At 36.7% G+C, this 11,762-nt stretch overlaps 1 protein-coding gene across 5 annotated transcripts in view; it reads right to left on the bottom strand.

Moving 5' to 3' along the window:
• Lrrcc1 (leucine rich repeat and coiled-coil centrosomal protein 1) overlaps positions 1–11,762 on the bottom strand; it is a 41,436-nt gene continuing 29,674 nt past the window's right edge. For 2 of the 5 annotated variants that reach the window (XM_031376357.1, XM_031376356.1), the window contains exons 15-19: positions 10,784–10,947; positions 10,087–10,295; positions 9,858–9,995; positions 9,295–9,430; positions 1–249 (exon numbers count right to left, since the gene is read on the bottom strand). In XM_031376357.1, coding sequence (XP_031232217.1) covers positions 226–249; positions 9,295–9,430; positions 9,858–9,995; positions 10,087–10,295; positions 10,784–10,947 — 671 coding nt within the window. In that variant the 3' untranslated portion in view covers positions 1–225. Of the gene's footprint in view, positions 250–885; positions 1,131–6,237; positions 6,551–9,294; positions 9,431–9,857; positions 9,996–10,086; positions 10,296–10,783; positions 10,948–11,762 lie in introns of those variants that run through there. The other 3 variants (XM_031376353.1, XM_031376355.1, XM_031376354.1) reach the window with 2 other exon arrangements.

Here is an 11,762-nt window from a genome sequence, read left to right as displayed (position 1 = left end):
TAGACTTTTGCCTTTATTCTTTTATTTGTTGTAAAATCATTTCATAGATGTAAAATTTATACACAATACAATTCAGTCTTTGTGGGTTGTAATATATAGAGCTGTGCAACTGTCATCAGCATAATCAAACACAGAGCAATAAATGTTGGTGCTTAAGTCCAAGCTCTCAGAAGCACATCCGCAACTGAGATGAGAACATGACCTGGAGGGTGGTGTTTTTCAGTCTCAGTCCTCACGTGCATAGTCACCCTGTGAATAATGAACAGCACAGTGAAAAATAATGATGTTTCTTTTTCCCCAAACATTGCTAAAAATGAGATTGATGGTGAAAAATCTTCCTAATACTGTTGGACGTTTTTGAAATTTCTGCTCTTACTGCAATATTTAGAAACCAGAATACAAAAAAACCTTTAAGATGCTACTACTGGTTACTATTGCATACTGTTCACTTAACAAATATTAAGTGACTAAAAACATTATGCTTTTAGTTTCAGTCTGACTTTGATTTTCATTTTTGTTTTTTGTTTTTTGTTTTTTGTTTTTTTTTTGGCTATAAAGGAGATAGTTCTCAAAAAAGAATCAACTTATCAACTTGCTACACACTTTTGTGTTCCTTTTTGGAGAAAGGCCTCAGAGATCTTTACGTCAAGTCAGTGTTCAAACCAGTTGGCAAGCTCTAAGTCTAGTACAATAGAACTAACCTGTATTTCACCAACTTGTAGAGTAATATATCCATGTCAGCAATCTTTTAATAAATTTAGGTTAATCACATAGATTTGTTTGGACAAATACTGTGACATGTTCTAATATTACTTAGTAATTTTTCATACACTTTAGAAAATGACTATGTAATTCAGGACTAGGTAGAGGGATGAGTTGCAAGTATTTTGTAATAAAGAGAGTAATTTATTAGTTCACAACTTTCTGGATTTACAGTATGTAACACTTGTGGAACATCACATATACCATTTGCATATACACAGGATAAATTAAAAAGTTTGTAGTGTTATAATATAATAGTTAAGAAAATGAGTTTTTATTTGATGATGGCAGTATACCGTTTCTTCTTCTTCCCCTTCTTCTTCTTCTCCTTTTCTCCTTCCTCCTCCTCCTTCTTGCCACACCCCCATCTGCAGGGGAAGAAGTACTGAGGATTCAGGATTGAACCCAGAGCCCTGTGAATGCTAAATAAGTGTCCTAATACTGAGTTATGTCCTCAGGTATAACTGAAGTGAGTTTTAAATAAATAATCTGATTCAATGATCATAGATAATATCAACGTTCAACTGTTAGATTTCCCTTGAACTAATGGTCCATCAAAAGCTTCTACATCATAACTCTTTGTTGTCACATTTCTAAAGTCAAATTTGGCTATTTTTCCTTCAAGTGCTCGAAGCATACAAACATTTACTTTCTGCATTTTCTATGTTAAAAGATGTTTTAAGGATAGTTAATCCTCTTGGGGTAAATGCTCCTGCTCGTAGCACTCATGGCATAGCAATCTGACAGACGATGCAAAGGCCTTTTGAAAGTCTATATCCAGTAATTACAAACAGGAAGTACAGATTGTATTTAAACATAGAATGTGCAGTGGAATGATTTTTAGTCTTATACTCTTGTTTTGCTTTTTCAAAGCTACTTACAAAAAGGGCATACATAGTATGTAATAATTTTTTTTTTTTGCTTTGGAAACTGAGAATGTTTTCCATTTTCACATTTTTTTAAAGTTAGCATTCATATATCCTCATATGTATGTGCCACTATTCTGTTTTCATTTGTTATCCTCTCCACTGGTTTTCCTTGTGCCTTTCCCTTCTATAGCTGTTTCTTCCCCTTAGTCCTGCTTTCCTATTACATTTATTCCATTACTCTATTTCCTGCCCCCTTAAAGGTCTCTTCTTCATTACCCTCATCTTGATTGTGACTTACAAATGTACATGCATGCACATATATGCACGTGCGCATGGCTTGAAATTTAAGTTTTTCATATGAGAAGAAATATATTTTTTTCTTGGAATCTGCTCATTTTGCTTAGCAATTATTCTAGTTCCTTACAGATGTGATTTTCCTTTCTTAACATCTGCATAAAATTCCAGTGTTTATGTACTACATTTTCTTTATCTCTTCATCTATTGATCCATTTCAGAGTTGTAGTGACTAATACTGATAATCACCTGTACAGTATGTTAGCTTAGAGTCCTTTGGAGATATATGTATCTATCTATCTATCTATCTATCTATCTATCTATCTATCTATCTATCTATCTATATATATATATCCAGAAGTGTACAGCTGTGTTCTATGGGAGGTACCTCCATGCTTGATTTCCAAGTGCTTGCATGAAATGACACTCCCAATTATTGCTAAATTAAAGACTTCTCTTCCCAACATTTTCTTCTTCTCCACATCCTTATCAGCAGTTTTTACTTTCTTTTCCTTTCTCATTCTTTCTCTTCCTTCCATGTTTTTCTTTCTTCCCTCCCCCCTCTTTTTTTTGCTGTTTTGTTTGTTTGTTTGTTTGAGATAAGGTTTCTCTGTGTAGCCCTGGTTGTTGCTTTGTAGATCAGGCTGGCCTCAAGCTCAGAGGTGTGGACCACCATTGTCCAGCTACCATTTATTTTATTGAGGACAGCATTCTGACTGGGGTAGTATGGACTAGTAAAGCAGTTTTAATTTGTATTTCCTTGACGGTGAAGGATGCTGAACACATTTTCAGGCACATATTGACCATTTAACTTATTTATTGGTTAAATGACTTGAACTTTTGGTGCTAAACTTTCATTGTTCTTCATGTACCTTTCAATGTAATCCCCTGCTTAATATGTAGTTGGCAAAGCTTCTGTTTTCCCATTTGGTAAGGTATCTTCTCACGCCCTCAGTTATTTCTTTGGCTATGCAGAAACTTAATTTCATGCAATTCTCATTTTTAATAAATCTTAGTTAAAGTGCGTTATTAGAGTCTTTCAGAAATGCTCGTGTATATCTATATTTCGAGATGTATTAGCTATGTTTTCTTCTGCAAGTTTCAATGTTGCACATCTTACATTAAGGTCTTGATCCATTTTTGCCTTGATTTTGTGGAAGGCAGTTGATATTGACCTACTTTCATCTACATTTATAAGCCCAATTTCCCCACCATAATTTGTTAAAGGGGCTGTTGCTTCTCTAATGTTTATTTTTCAAGAGTGTTATCAAATGTGAGGTGACTCTATCTCTGCGGATTTACTGCTGAGCCTTCCGGCCTATTCCTTAGGCCTACACGTTTATTTTTATGTCAACGTTATGATGTCTTGTTACTAGGTTTTATTATGTAAGTGGAGATAAAATATTGTTCATTTTGCATTGTTTCTGAAAAGGACTGCTTTAACTATTCAGAGCCTTTTGTGCTGCCATATGAATTTTAGGACTGTTTCTAGTTCTGTAAAGAATGTCATTGGGATTTTGATGGGGGTTGTATTGAATTTATATACTGCTTTTGATAGTATAGTCATTTTCATAGTATTAGTTCTTCCAATCCTTGAAATCTTTTGATCTTCTTGTGTCTTCAATTCTTTCCTTCATATCTTAATTTTAATGGTATAGGTAATTTCAATCCTAAGTCACCTTTCTTCTTTCTTTCCTTCATTTCCTTTCTCTGTCTCTCTCCTGGGTCACCTTTCTTCTTTCATTCTTTCTTTGTCTCCCTCTCCTCCTTTTGTTCTTTCTTTATTGTGGCATTAAAGGTTTTAAAACTGTGTTATATTTGTGTGTTCACACACTTGTGAGGTCAAGGAACAATTTGTGGGAGTTAATTTTCTTCCACCATATGAACCCAGGGGTCAAACTCAGGTACTCAAGTTTAGCAGCGAGTGTCTTTATTAGCTGACTCATCTCACAAATGAGAATTTTAACCTTCACCTTCACTATCCTGGTACTTATTTGATAAATGAAGCCTGAAATCATATTCATGCATAGGAATGATGCATATTGAAATATAAGAAATGCAAGTTTGTTATAAGAAAACAAATTCAACAAAAATATAATGGAGGGGCTGGAGAGATGGAGATAAGAGCACTGGCTGCTCTTCTTGACTCCCTGGGTTCAGTTTTTACCACCCACATGGCAGCTCACAACTATTTGCAATTCTGAGTCTAGGGAATCTAATACCATTTTCTGTTCTCCATGGGTACCAGGCACATACATGGTGCACAGACATATATGCAGGATAAAGATTCATATACAGAAAATAAGATAATAATAAAATATTAAAAAGAATATATTGGAAAGTTATACTTAAATTCCAGCAGCCCAAACGTCTATTCTTGTGGATAAAATAAGATTGTGGTCCCTTACTGAAGCTGATACCACTGAAACCCATCTCTTATCCCTAACAGTATGGCTAATGGGGAGCAGAAGAAAATTTCCAGAAGGAGGAAGAGATAATTAGGACTATCCTATCATTCCCACTCTTCCACATCTGCTTCTAGCATAGTATGCCCATAAATGGTAAGCCAGATGAGTTATCCATAATTATCAGTCTGGTAACTGAACCATTTTGGCAACTTTACTTTTACCCTACTACATGTACATTTCTCTCCTAATTGTCACAGGAATGTTTAAATGGCTTGTAATAATATTAACCTACACATATTTGTCATTAGCCACATAAGAGATACATAAAACTAACAGAGTTGGGAGCACTGTTCTGTATTCCTGGACACCTTGACAAAGAAGGGAAGTTAATTTGTTATCCTTGAAAACATTCAGGATCCTGCCCCATGCACAAGTGTATTGGGATTCCAGTGGATAACAGTAGATAAGTAATCTTTCCTAGTTATTACTTAAAGTTCTCCCCTAGCCCTCTGAATCTAACATCACAGTTCAGGAGAAGGGATCCTGGCTTTGAGAATTTTGTGGTTGTATAAATAACTTCCAAGTTAGGATGTAAGTAAGTAGTAGAACCCAAGTTCATGTAACAGTATGTAAGTTCAAAGATCATTAAGTTGAGGTGCTTTTAAGTTAGGAATTTAGATCTGAAGGTAAGTTGCTGGATGGAGAATTTTTGGAGACTCTCCTAGATCCAGAGAACTGAATGATTTCTAAAACTGGTATTTCAGTGAATGTATGGATTATCTGATTCCTCCTACCCCTGCTAAAAACAAAAACAAAACCACAAAAACAAAAAACTACTCTCTCTCTCTCTCAAATTCAATCATCCCATAATTTATCCTCCTATTGTGAACTTCAGCATTCTATTCCTCCATCTCACAGACAGGGGAGCCCAGTTCTCTGTCAACGAGCAGAAATGGAGTACTCAGGAAAACACATGTGGCAATAATTAAGCAAGCATTCACGGAATGCTCGCCTGTATGGAGAACAGCAAAGGTTCCACAGCCTTTCTGAAACATCCTCTGTATTACTGCATCTGTGTTCACAAATCTGTGCCAATTCAATGCCATGCTCAACGTCAGACAACAAACTTACGATGCATGAAACTGGAAGGGTCAGGCACTGACAGGTTCAGGCAAGAATTAGACTGTGAGATACCATTTGACTGAAGCATGTAGCTCAGTTATAATAACACGATAAGACCTTCTCTTCAGGAATATTTAAAGATTATTTGGGTTCTATATACTTTTTAAAATCTAGCTTGTCAATGATATTAGTTTTCAAATGTGTTATATTTTCTTCCTCTCAGAAACACCACAGGGATAAGGACATGTATTTACCAACATTAAGTGGTGACGACGACGGGGAGTCTGCAATACAAGACTAGATAGGAAGTGAAATGAGCGTTTCCAGTTGCAGAGCCAGAAGTCTCTTCAGACAATGAGAGGAGGTGAGAATGAGGGTGCGACTGCTGTGTTCTTCTAGATCAGACAATATTTATAAAACTATAAATTTCACCTTTAATGAAAAATGCACCAGAAAAGATGAAACTGGGTCATGTGGAGATAGCTAAATCTTTCTGAATGAGAACACATTTTTGTTTATCCTATAGACTTTCAATATTTTTTCACTACATCTTATAGACACTTTAAAAGAAGGGAGTTGCATCAACTAATGGATAACCTGTAAATACAACTAGTTCTGCATGAGCACAAGCTCAACAATGATTATTTTTGTATCTTTCCTATAGTCAAATTGTACCATTCCTTTACAAGTCTGAAAGTTAAGTGTGCAATTATCAACAAGGTACAGCACAGAGACAAGAAACTACTTTCAGTCTAGTTATTATGATAGGGCCATCTAATAAACACAGTTAAGAATACTTTATTATAAAAACCCCACATATACAATAGTTCATCAAGTCTTTTAAAATATATTCATAATGAGATGTGTAGAAAGAGACATTTCAAAGTCATAGCAGTTACTACTGTTACAGAATTTAATCATTTTTACAATAGGTCTGTTGGTCCATTTCAACTAAACTTGTTCCCATCAACATCACATTTCTTTCTGTATTTCACATATAGCATAAGCAAGTTGCTTAATTTTTTCTTCCATCATTTTTTTGTTCTTGCATGTTTCTTCCAGAAGTTTTCGCATTTCGTCTTCAACTTGTTGAACCTAAACCAATGTATACATTTTACATTTTAATTTTCTAAATATTTTGAAGTGCATTTTGAAAAGTCAACGATGTATTTTATGTACTCTATAAGTTGTGATTCATTAAATGAAGTTAGTAAGATGCAACTTTTTTCAAATGATAAAATGGAAAGCTATATAAAGTACTTTCATGTGTATTACCTATTTAGTCCTCATAAGATTCTCCTGCAAAGGATAAAGTAATGAATCTTAACTGCATTTTGAGTTTAGAAAATGTGAAATTCCTATTTTACAGCAAACAGAAACCTAGTTTTCTGACTCCATCATCCCACTGTCCTGAGCAGCCGGTCAATGCCGAGTTTTACTTAAAACACCCATGCTTTAAAGACTTGGAACTCACACAACTTCCTCCCAAAGTAGTCTTTTCAATGTGGTCCCTCCAGCATTTCCGAAAGTTCTGGTGGGCTTTTCTGAGATATAATTTTACCATTCATTCTTAGCCGAGATTCCCCCAAGATCTGTGCACTGCATACTACAGACCATTGCTTGAAACTTTCTTCTATTTAGCTCAACATGTCTGACAGATACAGCTACTGTGACAATCTTTTTCTGCTACTACATTCCCTTAATGTAGATCTCCTAATTTCTTTTCTCTAAGAAATGACTTTTCCTAATTTATTCATTTACTTATTTTTTTTATTTTTTATTTTTTTAGATTTTATTCTTTTATGTGTAAGAGTGTTTTGCCTGCATAGATGCATGTTTTCAAAAAGCATGCTTAGGACCCATGGAGGTCAGAAAAGGGCATTGGATCTCCTGGGACTAGAGTTACAGATGGTTGTGATCTGCCATGTGGGTGCTGGCAATAGAACTTGGGTCCTCTTCAAGAGTGACTAGTGACTCTTAAAGGCTGAACTAACTCTCCAGCCCCAACTTCTCCTTCCATTAATTGTTACCTATCTGTGATGCCTTAAGATCTGTATACTTCCTATTCCTGATTATTATTTTTAAGCTCTGGATCTATTTTTCTAACTTTTTTTTTAAATTTAAAGTTATTTTATTGCTTTAGTATACAAGGCATTCTTATGAAATCAGAGCAGAGGCTGAGGACGACTCCTATTTCCGGTGGGATGAAAGACCCACTTAAGCTAAGCCAATCGGTGAATCCGGCTCTATCGGAATCAGGTAGAATTTAGCATCCATGTCCTTTCTGTTCATCTCAGAGGCTTGGGAACAGCAACTGCTTTCGATCTTCAGGACAATGAGGAGCAAGGCCTTTGGACTTAAGAATTCTCAAGAACTTATTATATCATGAAACAGACTTGTGTGGGCGGCACCAGGGAGTCTCTCAGGATCATCCTGAAAAGAAAGGCTTGCAACTTCTAACATAACACAAACGTGAATGTGTGATGAACCTCAGGTAGTGGACTTAAGAATTCTCAAGAACTTATTATATCATGAAACAGACTTGTGCGGGCGGCACCAGGGAGTCTCTCAGGATCATCCTGAAAAGAAAGGCTTGCAACTTCTAACATAACACAAACGTGAATGTATGATGAGCCTCAGGTAGTGAGACTCTGCTAAGGTTCCTGTCTGTCAAAAACAACGTAAGGAGGCATTTCTTTAACTCTTTCCAAATCATGTTGGTAGTGGGCCCAACATTACACTCAGTACTTTCAGCCAAAAGCCCCCAATCCATGCTTTATTTGGTATTTGCCCACAATACCTTTGTATCATGTTAAATGAAATACGTGAAATCACCACTGACGGCAAGTGAAATACTGTGGTCATTATGCGCCTAACAATGGATTAAATAAGTCTGTTCTCTTTCCTTGCAGAGCCCTAGGGTAATTCTACCTTAAGCTCATTCTGACGAAGTCTCTTCCTCTGTATCTAAACTTTCTTTATGTGCTAGCACTGTCTGTATGCACATTTGTGAATGGGTGTGGCGGCCAGAATATAGCACTGGATCTCTCAGACCTAGTTCTAGGCATTTACAGAGTGCAGCGACCTGGCTTGTTACATGGGTGCTAGGATCGAAACTCTGGGCCTCATAAAGAGCTCAGTGCTCATGACAGCTGAGCAATCTTTTCAGTCCCTCCTCCCCCCCTTTTTTTGGAGACAGGTCTTTCTGTGTAGCCCAGTCTGGCACAAATGTTTGCTCGTCCTGCCTGACCCTGTGTACTGAGATTACAGAAGAAGCATGCATTATGAGCTCTCCGTTCTTGAATGCTTTTTGGTTGCTTATTTCTGAATCTTACATACCTTAGTTCTTTTGGTTTGCTTTTTCATCACCACTTGAAAATTGATGGAAAGTTCTTAAGTATCTTTGAATCTAGTGGATCTCAAAAAAGTCAGAATATTTGAGTGATTTTTCAAATACCTTGATCTGACCTATTATCTTCAAGAGTGTTAAAGCACCAGAAACTCATTCTTATCAAAATGACAAATCTGATTGGCTTAAACCCTAATGAACAGGGCAGTGATCACTGGGAACTTTCTCAAGGCAGTGGTAGACTGCACTTCCACTATCCCTTGCCTGTGACCTAAGGGATGTTCATGGGAGACTGCTAAGATCATAGAGCGGAGGAAGCAGGAATTTAACATGCTGCTCAGTTCCCTAGAGTTATTACCTGTGAATGACTGAAATGTCGCCTAGACTCATGATAACTCTGGCAATGTTCAGCCTTCCCTCTTTTAGTTTCCAAAAATCTAATTTGTTTCACCATAATAATTTAGCATTATTAAAATAAATCTTAGCTTACCTTTATATTTGCACACTCAATATATTTCTGCTTCTCATTTGCTAGCTGTGTCATTTCAGATTGATGAGCTTCGACGATTGCATCAACTTGTTTTCTAAAGGCATCGTCCATGTTTTGAAGCTTTTCCATTGCATCCCTTAAAAGAGAGAGAGAGAGAGAGAGAGAGAGAGAGAGAGAGAGAGAGAGAGAGAGAATAACCCCTATGCATATGGATCCACAGAGATTACAAGGGCGTTCTAGTAAGAAGCTGTCTCCAGGCTTTGTTATTAATACCACTCTGCATCTTGAAATAAAAGCTAGTCAATTAAACTGTATTACTTATTTTTCATGGGAATTCAATGTTTCAGGTACTATTCTATAAGGAGAAATACATATATATTCATACCTAATTATAATGGGAGAACTCTTAACCTTCTTATTTTAGAGATGGAATGGAAATGACTTTCTTAGCGAATTATGCCCTCCATATCTTTGGAATCTTCTTTCTTTACATATATTTCACCCATTCGAGTCTAGTGTGTGTGTTTAAAGGGATCCCACATCCTCCATGACTTAATGCTTACTTTTGTAGCTCAAGACTTTTGTCTCTCTCTGCTTTCAGTTTCCTTTCCTTGTCTTCAAATTTTTCCTTTACTTCTTTTACTTGTGTTTCAAGATGAGAGAGTAGTTCTCCTTTATCATGCCACTTCTTATTTAGTGTGCTGTAAAGACAAGAAACAACTTTAGAATTAAGTGAGGAACATGAAATCATTCGTCTACACCTTTTTCTCACTGGCAAATACTATATAATACCTGTAAGCTTTTCGGATTTCTTCAAGTTCTAATTCCTTTGCTTTCAACTGTTGCTTTAGTTTTTCCTTCCGTTCGTTGTGTCTCTCCAGTTTCTCCACTATGGAGTCCAGCTGGGAAGTCTTTTCATCTAGTTGCTCTTGAGAACACTTTTCGATCATAGCGATCTGTTCTTGTAGCATTTTGATTTGCTCATCTTTTTCTTGTAAATCCTTAAAAAAAAAAGTACTTTATTTTGGATGTTGCATATTGGTATGAGTTAAGATCTAAAAGGAAATGGACCATAAAAATACTAAGTTTTCTTGTGATTTCTAATCTTTTACTGATGACTCATATTTTATTATTTCCCAGGCAATAACAATAAGGCAGGCTTGGTGCCACCTGCCTTGAATCCCAACACTCAAGGCAGTGGCAAGCAAACCTCTGGGAGTTTGAGGCTTGCTTGGTTCCTAATCCAGCCAGAAATTCATAGATCCTGTCTCAAAAAACAGTAACAAACAAAAAAAGTCAAAAGTAAAACTCAAGTTCGTCAGCATCAGGTACTGCTTTTAAGAGCAAGGCTGAGACTACTATAAAAGGAAACATGATATTCTTTCTGGCTTTAAAATCTACAACAGTTGAGGATCACAAAGATAAATTATTATATTTCCCAAACCTGCTACTAGCTTTTACCCCAAAACAACATGTCAGGTTCACTCACGTCTTTTAGTTTCCGGATGGTTTCAGTTTGGTCTTCAATGATCTTGCACTTTATTCTCAATGCATCACAGTCATTTTCATGGGCTTTTCTCAGAGATTCATTTTCTTTGCATAAACTTTCAATTTGGGCTTCTAATTTCCCACGACTCTGGCATGGTGATAAGCCTAAGAAACAATTACCAGTTAAAAACTTAATACATCTTGGGGATTTTTGTACTTATAAAATGCCACCTAGTAAGATGAAAACCAAACAAACCAAAAAAACTGATTTAAAGCCCAATAATGCAAATCAACAGGAGAAGTAAAGTCTTTTAAACATGTGAGCTATTAGAAACTCTATTTAAGTAAAATGAAGCAAACACAGTCACAGTAGAAATGACTATTAAATAAATACACAGTGCTTTTTCTTGACCACTAACTACCTGTACTAGTTGGTTTTGTGTGTCAACTTGACCCAGACTGGAGTTATCACAGAGAAGGGAGCTTCAGTTGGGGAAGTGTCTCCATGAGATCCAGCTGTGGGGCATTTTCTCAATTAGTGATCAAGGGGGTAGGGCCCCTTGTGGGTGGTGACATCCCTGGGCTGGAAGTCTTGGGTTCTATAAGAAAGCAGGCTGAGTAAGCCAGGGGAAGCAAGCCAGTAAGGAACATCTCTCCATGGCCTCTGCATCAGCTCCTGCTTCCTGACCTGCTTGAGTTCCAGTCCTGACTTCCTATGGTGATGAACAGCAATGTGGAAGTAAGGTAAATAAACCCTTTCCTCCCCAATTTGTTCCTTGGTCATGGTGTTTGTGCAGGAATAGAAGCCCTGACTAAGATAAATTGGTACCAGCATAGTGGGGTATTCCTGTGACAATGTGACCATGTTTAGGGGAGGACTGTGGAAGGACTTTGGAACTTTGAACTAGAAGCGCCATTGGCTGTTAAGAACTCTGTGGGATGTTCTGTAGGAGCTTGGAAGATCATGTTGAGAACAGTGC

This window comes from Mastomys coucha, unplaced genomic scaffold (assembly GCF_008632895.1).
Source record: "Mastomys coucha isolate ucsf_1 unplaced genomic scaffold, UCSF_Mcou_1 pScaffold17, whole genome shotgun sequence".
Taxonomy (NCBI): domain Eukaryota; kingdom Metazoa; phylum Chordata; class Mammalia; order Rodentia; family Muridae; genus Mastomys; species Mastomys coucha.
This window is presented reverse-complemented; position numbering and strand designations above follow the sequence as displayed.